Source organism: Lagenorhynchus albirostris, chromosome 19 (assembly GCF_949774975.1).
Source record: "Lagenorhynchus albirostris chromosome 19, mLagAlb1.1, whole genome shotgun sequence".
Lineage (NCBI taxonomy): Eukaryota > Metazoa > Chordata > Mammalia > Artiodactyla > Delphinidae > Lagenorhynchus > Lagenorhynchus albirostris.
In genome coordinates, this window is record NC_083113.1 from 42,862,131 (window position 1) to 42,880,826 (window position 18,696).

The 18,696-nt window shown below is 40.1% G+C and overlaps 1 protein-coding gene across 1 annotated transcript in view; it reads left to right on the forward strand.

Moving 5' to 3' along the window:
• Positions 1-18,696, forward strand: part of TANGO6 (transport and golgi organization 6 homolog) — a 176,209-nt gene that overhangs the window by 31,785 nt on the left and 125,728 nt on the right. The window contains exons 8-9 of the mRNA XM_060131846.1: positions 14,171-14,283; positions 15,943-16,119. Coding sequence (XP_059987829.1) covers positions 14,171-14,283; positions 15,943-16,119 — 290 coding nt within the window. The remainder of the gene's footprint in view (positions 1-14,170; positions 14,284-15,942; positions 16,120-18,696) is intronic.

Here is an 18,696-nt window from a genome sequence, read left to right on the forward strand (position 1 = left end):
TTTTTCAGGGAGTTTTGTCTGTTAGGTGCATTGTGGTTTTGGTTAGCAGTTAGTTCTCTTATTACTAGTGACGTTGAACTTTTTTTGTCTTTTGGTTCATTCATATATTCTCTTCTTTAACTTGCCTGTTCATTTGTTTTTTACCCATTTTAATACTTGAGTTATTTGCCTCTTTAAAATATTTTTAAAATAAATCTTTTTTTAATAAAACAGCCTTATTGAAATAGACTTTACAGATCAAAAAATAATGTTTTAAGTATACAATTCAGTGCTTTTTCAGGAAATTTACAGAGTTGTGAAACTATCACCACCTTACAGTTTTAGAACATTTCCATCACCCCAAAAAGATCCATTGTGCCTATTTATAGTCACTCCTTGGTCCCACACCTAATCCCCAGGCAACCACTAACCTGCTCTGTATCTCTATGGATTTGCCTTTTGTGGATATTTTATATGAGGGACTCATGCAATAAGTGTTCTTTTGTGACTGGCTTCTCCCTCTTAGCATCATGTTTCTGAGGTTCATCCAGGTTGTTGCATGTATCAATATTTTGTCCCTTTTTATTGTAAGTAATATTTCATTTTATGAATATATACATATTTTGTTTATTTGTCATCAGTTGATGGACATTTGGATGTAGAGTAAATCTTTTTTAGACAACTTCATGAGATATATTTTATGTGCCGTACGTTTACCCATTTACAGTGTGCGAATCAGTGGCCTTTTAGTATATTCACAGATTTGTGCAGCTGTCATCACAGTCAACTTTAGGACATTTCATTACCCCAAAAGAAACCCACACCACTCCCCACATCCCATCGTTAGGCAGCCACTAATCTACTTTCTGTCTCTATAGATTAGCTTATTCTGAACATTGCATATAAATGGAGTCATACAATATGTAGTCTTTTGTGATTAGCTTCTTTCACTTAACGTGATGCTTTAAAGGTTCATCTCGATTGTAGCATGAAGCAGTACTTCACTCCTTTTTATTGCTGAATAGTATTCTGTTATAAGTATTTACCATATTTTGTTTATCCATTCACCATTTGATGGACATTTGGGTTCTACATCTTGGCTATTATGAATAATGCTGCTATGGACATTTGTGTACAAGTTATTTGTGTACATATGTTTTCATTTCTCCTGGGTATATACCTGGGAGTGGAATTGCTGGATCATATGGTAACTCTATGTTTAACCATTTGAGGTACTGTCAGATCATTTTCAAAGGGGTTGCACCATTTTACATTGCCCCCAGCAGTGTATGAGGGTGTAAAGTAAATCTTAAATCATGTTCTTTCAGATAAGAAAGAGCTTTTGTTTTGGTTTGGTTTAAGCTTTATGTATGATACTAATAAATTTGTAGATATAAATATATGCTGCTTAAAAATTCAAAACTCATTCTCAGTAACACTCACTTTTTACTAAAAGTTGGGTATTTACTACCCTTTTATTTAATTTTGCTGTTAAAAAAACCAGAGTACACCCTTTACAATGTTGGCCTGGCACACAAGTGTAGAATTAAATTGTTCATAGATAAAACAGGACCTGATGACTTAGTGGCTATAATGCTGTTTTTATTTTTTAATGCCTCATTTTAGAGACTTACGAAAAGAAAGTTCTTATATCTTGTTCTACCTGTTGGTAGGCAGGGACTTTTCAGATAATATGAAGACAAGGAATTATACAGAGCAATCTAGAAAGCAAACTTTCTGAATTAGAGAATAAAGCCCAAATAACTTTTAGAAAGGTTATCTTCAGTCATGTTCCATCTAAGAAATATCATGATGAAAAATTGTAAAATAGCCAGGTGTGGAATGTTAGAAAGACTTGAAAGTGCTGGTAGGAGTAGGACTAATTTTGTCTAAACTTTGGTACAAACCCCTCATAGTGTTAGGTAGATGTCAATAAATTGCTTTTAGGAGGAAAGGAAAGCAAAACAACTTCTTTCTGGCAAGTGAATTAGCCTCTAAAAATCAGAGAGATTGAGAAATAGTCCTTGCCATTTCTCCTATTGTTGCCCCCCATAAGGCGGGAAAAACCCTCATTGTTCGGTGAACAGTTTAATGAATTAAAAACCTCCTGGAGAGACAAGCAAAACATTAGTTTGCTGTAGACACTTGGTTTTGCACAAGGGCTGGGACTGTCTTGAAAGCAGGAAGGGGTGTAGAAGTTTATTCTCTCTACAAGGTTTTGGCAGCTCAGCTGCAGAGGGAAAACAGAGGAAATGTGTACGTTGGAGGAAAATGGTAAACATTGTGCAGAATTTAGCAACAAAGAGTATGTTGTCTTTATTAACTTTCTGCTAATACTAAATTATAGAGTACAGCTCAAAGGCAGGAAATAAGGAAAACATCTGGGATGGTTGAATTGATCCAGCAACTCACTCGGTAACAAGAGGGTACAAGAGGGTGTTTTAATTTTAGAGAGGCATTTGGGAACATTTCCAGCTCTGGTGTTCTCTCTCTCTCTCGCTCGCTCTCTCTCTCTCTCTCCTTTTCTTTTTAACAGATTTATTGAGATGGAACTCACATACCTCACAATTCACCGATTTAAGTGCTCAGTTCAGTGTTTTTGGTATTTCACAGTGTTGTGCAACCATCACCACAATCTAATTTTAGAATATTTTTATCCCTCCTGAAAGGACTCCATACTTATTAGCTGTAACCTCCCATTCTCTCCACTTTGCCCCCAGCCCTAGGCAACCACTAATATACTTTCTGTCTCTGTAGATTTGCCTATTCTGGACATTTTATATAAATGAAATCATATAATATGTGGTCTTTTGTAGTTGGCTCTTCAGTGTTTTTAAGATTCATCCGTATTTTATCATGAAGCAGTACTTCATACCTTTTAATGCCAAATGGTGTTCTGTTGTATGGTTATATCACATTTTGTTACCTGTTTATCAGCTGATGGAAATTTGTGTTGTTTCCACATTTTGGAGTGTTATGAACAGTGTTGCTGTGGACATTCATGTACAGGTTTTTGTGTGTATGTATGTTGTCATTTCTCTTGGGTGTATACATAGGAGTGGAATTGCTGGATCATATGGTAACTCTATGTTTAACCTTTTGAGGTACTGCCAGATCATTTTCTAAAGTGGCCACACCATTCTACATTCCCACCAGCAATATATGAGAATTCCAGTTTATCCAGATTATGGTCAACGTTTGTTATCATCCTTTTTTAAAAAATAGCCTTCCTAGTGGGAGTAAAGTAACATCTCCTTGTGGCTTTGATTTACATTTCCCTAATGACTAATGATGTTGAACAGCCTGTCATGTGCTTATTGGCCATTTGGATGTCTTCCTTGGAGAAATTTCTGTTAAGAACCTTGCCCATTTTTATTTTTTAAAAATTAATTTTATTTATTTATTTTTGGCTGCATTGGGTCTTCGTTTTTGCGCACGGGCTTTCTCTAGTTGTGGTGAGCGGGGGCTACTCTTTGTTGCGGTGCGTGGGCTTCTCATTGTGGTGGCTCCTCTTGTTGCAGAGCACGGGCTCTAGGCGCCAGGCTTCAGTCGTTGTGGCACATGGGGTCAGTAGTTGTGGCTCACAGGCTCTAGAGCACAGGCTCAGTAGTTGTGGTGCACGGGCTTAGTTGCTCTGCAGCATGCGGGATCCTCCCGGGCCAGGGCTCAAACCCGTGTCCTCTGCATTGGCAGGCGGATTCTTAACCACTGCACCACCAAGGAAGCCCCTTTTGCCTATTTTTAAATTGGGTTGTCTTTTTATCATTGGTGGGTTGTGGGATTGGACTCACTCTGACCAACAGCTTTCTCTAAAGAAATCCTCCTCATCAGTCTCTTCTCAGTCTCCACACCTTTGATCTTCTCTACCATCTTTCTGAATGAGGAGTTTTTATAGTCTTGATCTCATCATAGTCTGGTGTCTTACTTTGGAGTTTTAAGTCTATTTTATCTTGGTGCTTCACTTGACATTTCCAATTTAACACCCCATGTCACCTGTGTTATGACAGCTGTCCATCTGGCTGCCTTCTCAGTCTAACTGCAGAGCCCCTTAGTCCTCAGAGCCAGTTTCTTCTTTGCTTTATACACAGTCCTGGTCAGACTGGTTATCTGATTTTTAAGACCATAGCAGAATTAGAAGTAACAAATTAGAAGTTAGTTAGACTAACTAAGGCACAATGACAAGAGCAGAGAGGACCAAGGAAAGAGACAGAAAAAATACCCCCAAAGGGCATAATCAGTTGAAAAGCAAAGTATGTTGGGACCACTGTGTTCAGTATACTTTGTTTAAGAAGGAAGGGATTGCATATAATTCATTTTAGAAATATTTCCTTCCAAAATTGTTAAAATATAAGTACATTTTGGTATTTAAAGGAATAAACTCTCAGCTCTCTGAATGAAAATTTTATGGCAGGAACAATGACAAGGGAAGGGCTTTTTATACTTGCATCCTTCACATACAGCAGGGAATAGAGCAGTGTGGCTCTGGTGGGCCAGGTGGAAAGTTCTCAGCAGTACAGGTATATATACAAATGCTAGTCGAATTGAAATGAAAACTTGGCATAGCCACTTGTACTTCATCTGCGTAAATAATTCTTGTCATTTCTATGTGTGTACCTTATTTCTGGTAAAATTATGTAAGCCAAAAAGGGCATATGCTGCTCAAATAGCTTTTGGTCCAGTGGCTTCCCATTCTGTCTCCTCTGCCTCTGAGTGTCTGGGGCCTAATCTCTAGAATGTTTATATTCTTTTGTCCTCCCTGGTATGAGAGGGAGTCGTGTTTTTTTCTTTGCCTACAGAGGTGAAGAGAGGCCCATATTGCATAGAGACTGGTTCTGGGTAGGGCAGGGTAAAAGAATTCCAGTTCTTTCTGATTTGGATATTTTCTTGCTCTTAAGAGGAATGGCCAGAATTCGATAGTGGGGGTGGAGAGATGTTGCCTTTTAGTATTCCTCACAGTACTTGCCCAAGACTCCCTAAAGGCAGAAGAAATTTTAGGATAGGAAAGGCTAGAAGGTACCTAATGAGTTTATTTTCTACATTCTCATTTCCATTTTCGCTCTCTGTTTCCAGGTTTAGGAAATCTTGACCTTGATTATTCACGTCTTTTCCCCCCATCTAATCTTAATGAATTTCTAATTAAAGTTTCTCTGTCAGATTGACCAGTTGACTCCTCCTTCCGAATTTTTAATTATTTGTGTAGAGTAAATTAGAATAATACAATCTTAGAGCTGGAAGGAACTTTAGAAATAATTTAGTATAATCCTTCATTTTTTTTAATAGACTTTATTTTTTAGAGCAGTTTTAGGTTCACAGAAAAATTGAGTGGAAAGTACAGAGAGTTCCTGTGTATTCTCTGCCCCCACATGTGCACAGCCTCTCCCACTATCAGCATCCCACACTGGACGGTGTATTTGTCACGGTTTGTGAACCTATGTTGACATGTCAATATCGCTGTAAGTCCATAGTTTACATTAAGGTTCACCTTTGATGTGGTACATTCTTTGGGTTTTGACAAATTAATCCCTCATTTTACAGTAAAGGAAACAAAATCCAAAAGATTGTGAAGTGACTTGTCCCAAATCACACTAGTGAGTGACAGTGCTGGTCCCGGGACCAACATTCCCTTCTCTCTCTCTTTCTCTCACTCTGTTTGGAAAAGATAATATTTGCACATGGTACAAATTTAATAAGTGCCAAAGGCTCTACAGTGAAAAGTTAGTCTCCCTCTCACCTGTGGACCCTCCCTAAAGGCAATCATTCTTTCTGGATGTTTCCATCTCCTGTTGAACTGTGACTTTGAATAACATGCAAAGGAGTAAAAAAAGTATCCTTCAAGGATGTGTGAGATTTAAGCATTAGATTTTCTAAATGCTGCAGTTCAGATTCTGTGGTATAGTGTAGTGAAAAGCACTTGGCCTTTTGAGTCAGATGGACCTAGATTGGAATTTGGCTCCAGGGTTGACTATCCATGGGACTTTAGGTGACTTAAATGTGTCACTTGAGTTGTCGGGTGGTTGAATAAGGTAACTTTTGTTAGACTCATTGCATTCTTTCTTTCTTTATTTTCTTAATAAATTTATGTATTTATTTTTGGCTTTGTTGGGTCTTCGTTGCTGCACGTGGGCTTTCTCTAGTTGCGGTGAGCGGGGGCTACTCTTCGTTGCGGTGCGTGGGCTCCTCGTTGTGGCTTCTCTTGTTGCAGAGCACAGGCTCTAGGCGTGCTGGCTTCAGTAGTTGTGGCACGTGGGCTCAGTAGTTGTGGCTTGCGGGCTCTAGAGCTCAGGCTCAGTAGTCGTGGCACACAGGCTTAGTTGCTTCACGGCATGTGGGATCTTCCCGGGCCAGGGCTCCAACCTGTGTCCCCTGCATTGGCAGGCAGATTCTTAACCACTGCACCACCAGGGAAGCCCGGGTCATTGCGTTCTTTAAAAGGTGCTCAAAAAACTGTCAGTTCCTTTTTGGTTCAGGGAAACTTTTTTTTAAAGACTGTTTTATGCATTATGCTCTGAAAGCATGCACAGTACAAAATACTATATTAAGTAAAACTTGCCTGGTTCGCTTCTCCTAAGTCTTAATTAAACTCAGTAAGTGCATTAGAAGTTCTAGAACACCACTGTCAAAAGGATCACTGGGATATTTTAGAAGGCAGCATTTGACTAGTTTAATCTTTAACTGGGGTAGAATCAAGTTCCAGCCTGTATTGAATTTCAATGTTAGGATTTAGTGAGCTTGATTCTGAATAGGCTCATCATGTTTGTATTTCCATACCTGTACATCCCTGCAGAAGATAAGGCCATAAATTAAGAAAACTGTTCCATTCACAGTAGCATCAACAAGAATATTTAGGAATAAACTTAACATTTGCATATGGCTATATATTTTACAAAATATTTTAACGTGAATTATCTTTTTGTGTGTGTGTGTGTGTGTGTGTGTGTGCGGTACGCGGGCCTCTCACTGCTGTGGCCTCTCCCGTTGCGGAGCACAGGCTCCGGATGCGCAGGCTTAGCGGCCATGGCTCACGGGCCTAGCCGCTCCGCGGCATGTGGGATCTTCCCGGACCGGGGCACGAACCTGTGTCCCCTGCATTGGCAGGCGGACTCTCAGCTACTGCGCCACCAGGGAAGCCCTTAACGTGAATTATCTTAATTGGTCCTTATGCTAAAAGCTTAACGCCTACATTATATTATCCATGAGGAAACTGGGACCTAGAGCGGTTTAAATGTCTTATCCCTGTTCACTCATTTAATGTGTGGATTTGGGCAACCACATAGGTGGCAGAAACAAAGTTTACACCCACGTTTCCTGATTCCTGACTTCCCAGTGCTCTTTCGGTGACTTTGCAGCGGTCTCTAAGGGATGTGTTTGACAATATAATGGGAGTCTATGAAATGAGCACATAAGGGCTGCTTTCGGTTTTGTTTGCTTTGAACCAGAAACACGTATTTATTCTTAATACTTGATAAAAAAATATATATATATGTATATTTGTTTATTTATTTTGGCTGTACCAGGTCTTAGTTGGGGCACGGGATCTTTGTTGTGGCATGCGGGATCTTTAGTTGCAGCATGTGAACTCTTAGTTGCAGCATTCATGCGGGATCTAGTTCCTTGACCAGGGCTTGAACCTGGGCCCCCTGCATTGGGGGCACAGAGTCTTACCCACTGCGCCACCAGGAAGTCCTATTCTTAATACTTTTGACCATTTTGATTCCTCTGGGTTTTTCCTTTCTTCTTAAATTCAAATTTCCAGTCAATCTTTCCAGAGAAACTCAGTCCTCCAGACACTGAAGACAGATGCTGAACAAGCCAATATAATAAAATCAAATCTTCTATTGTTCAGTCTGCTCTCCCTTCCATGGCTGAAGTTCTGTGATTCTGTTCAGTTAATTTGCATTGATTGATAACTTCTAGCTTCAGCTTTTTTTTTAAAGAAAAAATGAAAATAGGGCATTGTAACTTCCCCACAAAAGTAGAACTTTTGAGAAAGTAAACAGCAGTCAGTCTGCTTTGTTCATTCGTTTTTTTTTTTTCTTTTTGCATTACGCGGGCCTCTCACGGTTGTGGGCTCTCCCATTGCGGAGCACAGGCTCTGAACGCGCAGGCTCAGCGGCCATGGCTCACAGGCCCAGCTGCTCCGCGGCATGTGGGATCCTCCCAGACCGGGGCACGAACCCGCGTCCCCTGCGTTGGCAGGCGGACTCTCAACCACTGCACCACCAGGGAAGCCCCATTCATTCTTTGATTCAGTTAATCAGTCACCAAAAAATTTACCAAGTACCTACTGATTGCCGCTCTGCTTGGTTTACAAATACAGAAATGATTAAGAATCAGCTGCTACCTGATTCCCAGTGAAGCAAACAAAGAGTTACAATAGAGCATGATTCATAGTTAAGAGTACCAAGAAACATGCCTCTCTTACTTGTTAGAACACCAGTCCTCTAAGTTTAGATGAAGGATCGAGAGGCTTAACCACAGAGGCCTCTTCTCAGGGCTGGATCTGTACTAGAAAGCCAAGATGCATTCATAAATGAATGTGGAAATCCCCAGAAAGGAATGAGGAAATCCCCAGGTTCCCAGTGGGGTCATTGGTACCCATGTGTCTCCTTGACTAATCTTTTCTGAGCCGTTTTGGTTCTCCTAGATCCATACAGGCCTCTTATTTTGCCCCTCAGTCCTGTCCTACACATTTATACTGGAAAAGCCACAGGTAGTTACAGAAATTCCACTTTTCTTCAAAGCACCATTTCACTTACTCTCAGAGAGGCTTTTTCACACCAAAGAATTAAAAAGGTACCTTGAGAGTCTGTCTATACCTTCCCTGCTTCAGCTTTCCCATCTCTTGGTATTTTGTTTGGTTATCCCTAGTTGTACAGATACCTCAAGTAAACTTGAGTTACCAGAAAACCTTTCAGCTAGACAGGATTTCATCTTTTGAGTATTAACTTCAGAACTGATGGAACAGAAAGCTCCTGAGGATGGGTTAGAAATTTGTTACATCTTGGTCAAGTTGAAGATTCAACGTTTCAAAAATTTTGGGGTGGGATGCTTCATTTTTTTCAACTAGTCTTACCTCTTAATGGCTGAGGTACCAGAAAAGTATAGAAGACCATGAGCAAACTTGCAGTCAAGTCAGGGAATGCTGGAGTAGATAGGAAAGAGTTTTAAAGCTTGATTAATCCAACCTCTTTATTTTCCAGATAAGGAAACTAAGACTCAGAGAAGTCAATTGAGTCATGTTAAGTCTCTCAACTGCTCAGTGGAATTATTTACAGACAACCCTATGTGAAACATGCACGATAGTTATACTGCTAAAAAAAGGAGACTTCCAAATGATATGGAACATCTTTACAACAGGTAGAAATAATATATCAAGTATTAGATTGTGTTTCAGAAGTTGAATCTCTACCCCACTTTGCCTCCTAGTGAGCAGGGAAGACCCCCTACTAGAAAGAGACTGCACATAAGCAGAGTCCAAAGAAATTCCACAACACTTGGGTGTTAGGGCCCAGAGGCGGGGCAGGCAGGCCCTCCCCTCAGTGGGGCAGGAACAACTTACCTATTGTGCCTTCACTGCTTCTTCAGTCGGTACTGTCACCAGCCTAGTGTGCAGGAAACTGAGAGGAACTAGCCCCAACAGTTTTTTCCGCATGTGGTATGACTTCATTGGAAGATTCTTTTTTTCTGGGGTATTTGGTCATTGTCAGTGCTGGCACCAAGAGATCACAGTGCAGCATTGACTGAATCAGTCCAGCCTCCCATGTCCCTTTATGGGTCACTAAACTCCAGATACAAGTCAATGATGTGGGGCAATCCACATTAAGGGAAAAGTGACCAGATTCCACTTTGGGAGTATAAGCAGCGGGTAATGTTAGATGTCAGGTGCAGACCAAACTGTTAACCTGCATCTGAGTTTAATGTGAGGCAAGAGATTAGAAGGAGGGGACTGTCGTTGGAAAGAACTGGCTAAACTGTGACCCTGGAGAGCTACCGGAAGACTTGGTAGAAAGGAGCTATATAAGACTCTCAGTAGGAGGAAGAGGAGGCTGCACAGGAGTGCTGTCCATGGTGCCACTGGGAACTTCAGCCCTACTTGGCAGAGGTCACAGGAATAGGGTCATTAATAGTCTGACAAGCTGGGATCCACTGAATCTGAGGGGCTACAGCAGGGATAAAGTTAGGGATTGAAGAAATAAAAATATCATTATGTACAGGAGGAGATTAGTATTGGGAGGCCATGGGGTACATGCTTTGCTCTTTTTTACATTGTGGTAAAATAGACATAACATAAAATTAACATTTTAACCATGTTAAAGTGTATAATTCAGTGGCATTTACAGTGTTGCACAGCCATCATCACTGTTGTTCCAGAACTTTTTCATCACTCCAAATGGAAACCCCATACCCATTAGGCATTCAGTCCTCATTTCTTCCTCCCTTCAGCCCTGACAACTGCTAGTCCACTTTCTTTCTCTATGGATTGTGCATGGATTTTATGTCAGACAGATCTGGGTTCATCCTGGCCCTGTCATTTACTGACAGTTTACCTTTGCTCAACTAACATAGCTTTTCTGATCCTCAGTTTTCCAAAGTTTTAGAATAAGAATAAAATGTTTACCTTGCAGGACTCTTGGCGAGAATTGATTGTATATTAAATGTTTAGCTGAATACCTGGTTCATTCTTAAGTGGACATGCAATAAGTGGTAGTTATTGTTTGCTTTATAAAAGCAGTAACAGTGGGGTTCTTTTATTCTTTTTTTTAAATTTATTTTTGGCTGCGTTGGGTCTTTGTTGCTGTGTGCGGGCTTTCTCTAGTTGTGGTGAGCGGGGGCTACTCTTCATGGCGGTGCGTGGTCTTCTCATTGTGGTGGCTTCTCTTGCTGTGGAGCATGGGCTCCAGGCGTGCAGGCTTCGGTAGTTGTGGCATGCGGCCTCAGCAGTTGTGGCTCGCGGGCTCCAGAGCGCAGGCTCAGTAGTTGTGGTGCACGGGCTTAGTTGCTCTGCGGCATGTGTGAATTTCCCAGACCAGGGCTTGAACCCGTGTCCCCTGCATTGGCAGGTGGATTCTTAACCACTGTGCCACAGGCAAGTCCCCCAGTGGTGTTCCTTTAAATTGTGTACAACTGCGTTTAAACGGCTTATTCACCAAAAACTCAGGTAACACAACTTAATCATCTACTCTTACAGGTGCTGAAGTAGGGAACTTGACTTTTGCATGCCAGGCTAGTTAAAGAGGTCAGAGACTTATATATTCAAGAACTGATTATGTGTTACAAGCTCTAAAATGCTTTTGGAATTTATAGGAGAAAAGTCATTAATGGTGGTTAGATGCTTAATGAATATTTGAATTAGAGAATGAACGAACAGTTCGACAGTGAAATGATACAGCAGGCCTATGGAAGAGGTAGAACTTGAGCTGGGTCCGTTTAATAAGTACTACTGCCTGTCTTTCATCTATAAAGTGCAATCTTGTCGTTAGGATGCAGAGCAATCCATGAGGTGGATAATAGAACTGGATTTTGATGATTGTTTATAGATGGCCAGTCCAAAATTTTTGGAAATAGATACACTTCCGTTAAGGATGTTTAAAGAGAAGTAGATTAGGGCTCACTCCAAGGAGGAATTTTAACTATTAATGTTGGAAGGGAGGTGACAATCCTGTATGTGTCAAGCAGAGGCCATTCAAGTTCTTTGAGCTCTCATAGAGAAAACTCATTGATCAGTTGGAGCCAAAGCAGACTTTAAATCTTTCCACTTTGAAAAAAAAATTTCTCTATTCTTAATCTGTGAACTTAATGGATTATTGGTGAATTGATAAGAGTTATTCTTAATTTCTCCCTCTTTCCACACGCTCTTCCCCTCATCACTCTCTATCCCTTTAAACTTGTTTTTCTTCTAGTACTTGTCACTGTCTGATATTATATATTTGTTTATTTTCTGTCCCCTCACTAGAATGTATGCTCCTGTGAAGCAGATAATTCGTTTCCCACCGTATCCGCAGAACCACAGACGTGTCTGGCACACAGTTGGCACTCAGTAAACATACGCTGAACCTTTACATAAAAATGAATCACATATGTATATGTATAAATAGCTGTGCAGTTTTTTTGTATTCCTTGTAAGAAAATACAGAAAAGTACAAGAAGAGAATTTAAAAATTGGAGTTTATCAACAACAGCATATACCTCTGAGAAAGGTGCTTGATTTGAATTCATGTTAAAGTTTGAAGTGCTTTAGCCCAGTAAATCATAAAGATTTAGCTTCATTGGTTTGTTTGTTTGTTTGTTTGTTTGTACTAAAGATGCTGGTAAGGAAGGATGGCTCCTTAGGGATTACCTCTGGAACACACAATCCAGAGGCAAACAGTAGGCCCTTACGTTATCTGGGGGAATCTCTTTCTTACCTCCTGTAATTGGTGATATCATAATTAGCCCCACATATTATTTCTGAACACTGCCATACAGTGCTGCACCTCATTTAGCTGGGCTTATGGAGGTTAGATCATGCACAGGACGCTGGCTCCTTCGTTATCAGGCTCCACAGAGGAGTTGGGAGGCTTAAGGAGTGTGAAAAATTAGGTTTGATTTATTAAAGGGACAGGGTTCTCTAGAAAAGCACAGAGATTTTTCCAGCTTGTGCCTCCATGACCTTTAGTTTCCCATAAACATCATTGATTTCTACCTCAATCGTCTTTCTGTAAATTAGAGCCTCTTGATGTTTCCCTTTCCTTGTCCTTTAAAATAGGTCTGCTAATACAGACTTCGTGAGATAGTTATAATTTCAATGTGCAAACTCTTTAAAAAATCTAACATAGTACCCGGGAGATAAAAATCCCAGCATAGTTTCTGGAACACATATTAAGTGTGTAATCATTGTCAGATCCTCTTTCTTCTTTTATTATTATTATTGTTTATACCATCAAGTTTTAGTTAATTTATTAGAACAGAATTGCATTTTAAAATCCTATTGTGGGGACTTCCCTGGTGGTCCAGTGGTTAAGAATCCACCTGCCAATGCAGGGGACACGGGTTCAATCCCTGGTCCAGGAAGATCACACATGCCGTGGAGCAACTAAGCCCATGCGCCACAACTACTTAGCCTGTGTTCTAGAGCCCACGAGGCACAACTACTGAGCCCGCATGCTGCAACTACTGAAGCCTGCATGCTCATGCTCTGCAACAAGAGAAGCCACCGCAATGAGAAGACCACGTACCACAATGAAGAGTAGCCCCCGCTCGCTGCAACTAGAGAAAGCCCATGTGCAGCAACGAAGACCCAACGCAGCCATAAATAAATAAATAAATAACAGTAAGCTTGTAGAATTTTAAAAAATAAAGTGAAGTAAAATCCTATTGTGTTTGATTGGAGTTTTGAATAGCATTTTGGCACTTCATAAGATACTTTAAATTATCCACCTTGAATAATAATTATATTAACATTAATCTTATTATTATTGGTTTGTTTTATTTTTCCTGTTAGATCACAAGCAATGAGAGAGAACAATTCTTGTTCACTTTTATATTCACTACAGTGCTTAGAACAGTACTTTGATTCCAGTAGATTCAGAAGAGTTTGTTGAATCCTTTTTAAAAGGTACAAATAAAACAGTTAACATAGTTATTGTTAATAAACATCAGAATCTTCACACACTTAACCCTGTGAAGCCAGTGCAGATCTAGGTGCACATTTATTGAACTGGAGAGAATAGGACATGCCCATGTGACAGTTACATCTTAAGAATGACAAATCTAGAGCAAGCTGTGTTTTGCTTTGTTTTCTTTCAAATCTAGTCTTAAGCTTTTCTATTTGGTGGTCATTGCTTGTTAGTTTCTAATAGCAGGGCCTTTAGCAGTAAGATAATTATTGTATTGATGAATAATAGGTGAAGAGACTCTTGAGGTAGTCAGAAGTAGGAAAGGAAGGGGTCAGAAAATGGGTTCACCTACCTGGTTCACCCAGCAGCTCTTAAGGCTGCACGCATGAAAGAGCAATGCTCCCTTTTTAGTCTTCCTTTGATGCAGCCTGTCTGCTAATCCCAGATGGTTTCCTTAGGCTTAGAGCTACAATTGTTCACCTCAGGGCTAGAGTGTTGCTTAAGATAAGCCTCCAAGCCCTGCTAATTCGTGTATGGTGTTTGATTCCCATTGCTCCGGCCTCGCACTCAGTGTACCACCATTTCCTTTTCCCTAGGTGTACGTGGTCGGGAATGAACCTTTAACAGTTTTGGTGGATTCCCTGCTTCCTGTCCTGGGAGTGCTCTTTTCTCTCTACTGTTTTACCAAGCACAGTGTGTCTCACATAAGGTAAGCAATCTAGAGAACCTTATTGTTTGTAAATACTGAAGTCTTTCTTGTATGTTGTTCTTATTTTGAATATGACTTATGCCACTTTATAATTTTTTTTTTCTTTCAAAGTCAGGAGAACATTTGACAGTCCTCTAGAAAAGAAAGAGAGCTTTGCAGATTGCACGGGATTGGATCTAGTGTTTAGAATGACTTTCCTCAGCCTCTTAGACATCAGAAATGAAATCTCCGTTTACACGTATGAACATGCCACTGTTTGATCAGTGAGAAATACTGGAATTACATGTCTAGGGAGGAGGAAATAGAGGTTGGATCATAAATACCTTGTGAGTAGTTAGAAATCAAGCTGGGGAAATCTGGATCTGAATGTGGCACTCTGTAATTTAGGCTTGGATTTGGTGTTAGTGCTGTACAGTGTTGTTGAGAATGAAGGGATTCCTTAGTCATCCAGAAAATAATCTTTTGTATTGGAATTTAAGTAGGACTCATTTTGTATCAGCTCTGTTTTCACAGTGATTTACATTGTTTCTTCCTCCTTCTAAGACTTTAACTGGAAGTTTGAGATTGACAAATACACACTACTATATATAAAATAGATAATAAGGACCTATTGTATAGCACAAGGAACTCTACTCAATACTCTCTAATGGCCTATATGGGGAAAAAATCTAAAAAAGAGTGGATGTATGTATTTGTATAACTGATTCAGTTGGCTGTACACCTGAAACTAACACAACATCGTAAATCAGATATACTCCAAGAAAAATTTAAAAAAAAAAGATCCTACAGAATTCTGATTTTTGGTGTTTGGAAATCTGCCACATGTAATCTCATATTCAGTAATAGTATCTTCTTCATAGTGTTATTATGAAGACTAACTATGCATTGAAGTGTTTAGCACTGTCCCTGGCAAATAATAAGCTCAATAAATAGTCACTATCATCATTAAGTGATAAAGCGAAGTACTCAGTCTTGCATATTATTTGAAGCTTACATATTGCCTTTAACTCTCTAGCTTTTGGTCAGTCGATCACTGAAGCCCACAGACATGAGGGAAGTGACAAGAGAAAGTGCAGTGGAAGATGGAGGCTATAAATATGTGCATTTGGCTTCAAAACACCATTCCTATAATAACTCTTGTTTTAGTTTTGAAGACCAAGTCCTCACAGCACTATCATGTCCTCATCAAAGACTGAGAAGGAAGAAGCAAACGTTTATTCCATTCCTGTCCTAGTTGATTGGCACGGATAAGAGGGGATAAGGAATCAGCAAGAATTTGTTGGTGTGCTGTTTCTTGGTCTCCAGTTATTGGTCCCCGTCTTAGATGGTTTGATCACTGTAAACTTTTCTTTCACAGTGCCTGATTCAAAGGCAATGAGTTCATTTGGAATAAAAAAAAATCATGTGGGGCTCATGTGTCGTATCAGGGCTGCTTCTACAACCAGAGATTAGTCAGTCACTCACTGAATTTCAGGATATTTGCATTCTGAAATTCACAAGAAGCATAGTTTCCACTCCTGTACTTCAGTAGTACTAGATGATTGTGCCAGCCTTTAGAATGCATGGAACCTGACTTTTATTCTTTCTTTTTTTTATGTTAGCTCGTTAAATGTGTAGAGTAAGATGACAAGCTCATTTATAACTGCTTTTTTCTGCCAGGTCACTTTGCCAAGAGATCTTATTATGGATGCTGGGGAAACTGGAGAGGAAAAAGGCAATTACTAGCCTGAAAGGATTTGCAGGGTTGGACAAAACTGTGCCCTCTCTCCATTCTCTGTGCCACTTTAGAGCTGCCACTCAAGGTGGCATCATGATTACCATCAAAGAGGCCGTTTGGTGAGTCCACCCATCCTTTGCTGTCTCTCTTCAGATTTAATTGTACTCGAAAGGCCATTCTGTGACTCGTCCACTAAGGGGCGCTGATAGAAAGGAAACCAGAAACTCAAGCAGCTTGAGGTGCTGCTATTTATTGGTATCTCTAAGTGAAATGTGAGCCTTAAATGATCCTCCAGGTTTTTCCTAGATGCTAGCTAATAGGTGCAATTTACTGGAGCCTCACAGCTCTGCATCACAACAAGCCCACTTACTTCACAAAGTCTTTGCCAGTGAATCAGAGTAAAGGGCAGACACATATTCACCCTCAACACCATAACAATCCAGTTCTCCCTCTGACACTCAGAATGGTATATGTGTGTTCAGAGTCAGACTTAATCCTAAGGGAAATTGTCTCAAAGCTCTCTTTTATGGTAATTTTATGATGGGGGTTTGTTTCTCCTAGGGGTTGTTTAGAAGGCGGCTAACAAGTGTTAGTGGAACGGATAATTTTATTTCTCCTACATCTCACAAGTGTATTTTAAATTATTTCCGTTTTCTAGGTGATGTGTAGATGTTATTACCTACGAACATAAGTTCTTGTGTTTTTTTTTGTGGTACGTGGGCCTCTCACTGTTGTGGCCTCCCCCGTCGTGGAGCACAGGCTCCGGACGCGCAGGCTCAGTGGCCATGGCTCACGGGCCTAGCCACTCCGCGGCATGTGGGATCTTCCCGGACTGGGGCACGAACCCGTGTCCCCTGCATCGGCAGGCGGACTCTCAACCACTGCGCCACCAGGGAAGCCCCATAAGTTCTTGTTGATCAGAGTCCATGTAATATTTAACTGGTGGCAGCTACTCAGATGTCACATCACATTCAAAGTGCTGCTATTTGTTAAAGTGTTTAAATTTAACTATTTAAGTTCATGGTTAATTTGGTTAAGTTTTAAAACACTTATTCAATATGAGAGTCTTGAGGAAAATAGAAAAAACACATTGATTGAAAACAGAATTATCAGTACAAACTTAAGCTACTAATTTACTGAGAGTTGTTGAGCATTAGTAGGTTTTGCGGTTATAACTATGCCTCGAAACTGAAAGAGCTTAATATTTTTTGGCATGTTTATTTAAAAACCCCTCGGAATAGTTTATCCTGGGACTAGATAGAGAATTTTATAGTATGTGACTTTTCAGCAGTTCAAACTTATTGCTGTCTTAACAAGTCTTTATGGAAATATGTCAAAATCAATAGTTCTTATTGAAACTACAGTTTCTCTTCTTGGTAGGAAAAAAAGTGAATAGGCAGTGATTGAATGGATCTCCATACACTGCCAGAAGCAATGGATCCTTAACCTGGGGTCTGTACATGGACTTCTCGGAATCTATAATCCCCTTGAAATTATACACAAATTTTTTTATATGCAAACATGGATTCTTTTCTGAAAATAGGGTCCGTAGCTTTCATTAGGTATTGAAGACGCTCCATGTCTCCAAGACGTTGACACCATACCAGAGAAATGTGTGTGTATGTTTGTGTGTGTGTGTGTGTGTGTGTGTGTGTGTGTGTGATTTTATGATTTGTTCTAAAGATCCTACTCATGGTGCTAGTCCCCCAAGGGCAGGGTCCATATCACCGCCTGGTCTTTATCACCACTTACCTTTCACTCTACCATTCTGCCCAGCAGCACCAATAATCAATAAGAAGTTTGATTACAGAAACTCTAAAAGAGCAGCTTAGATTTCATGATCTTTGGATCCAGAATTTTTACCTCTCTGGAACTCAGTATAACTATTTGGAATTGACTCTTTCATTGAAATTTTAAGAATGAATAACATAATGCTTCTTAAGGTAGTTGTTGTCATGTCTTTTTTTTTAAAAGAATACTTGAATACAGTACTTCATTTTGACAGTTGGGGTGGTTCACAGAAGCTTAGAAGCTATTTCAGCTTTTCTTCTAACATAAAACGTGGTGGAGATAACATGATTGATCTGAAGGACTCTGGAAGATTCTAGGATAATATAGGAAGTAATTCTAAGCGTAATTTCTAGGTTATTCATTCTACTAAAGGAGTATAAAGGCTATGCTATTAAGTGAACTGGCAGATTGGGACATACTGCCCAGTTAGACGGTTTGCCAAATTAACTGTAATAATTGTATTTTCAATGAAATGAAGGAGCATCTGTCATTTTTTTCTCAATTTAATCTGAAAGAAATTTTATTCTTTTTTTTTTTAATTAACCACTTTATTTTATTTATTTTTGGTTGTGTTGGGTCTTCGTTGCTGCGTGCGGGCTTTCTCTAGTTGCGGCAAGCGGGGGCTACTCTTTGTTGCAGTGCACGGGCTTCTTATTGTGATGGCTTCTCTTGTTGTGGAGCATGGGCTCTAGACGTGCGGGCTTCAGTAGTTGTGGCACATGGGCTCAGTAGTTGTGGCTTAGTTGCTCCGCGGCATGTGGGATCTTCCCGGACCAGGGATTGAACCTGTGTCCCCGGCATTGGCAGGCAGATTCTTAACCACTGCGCCACCAGGGAAGTCCCAGAAATTTTATTCTTTCATCACAAAAGTAATACACGTTCTTTGTATAATACAAAAAAGCATA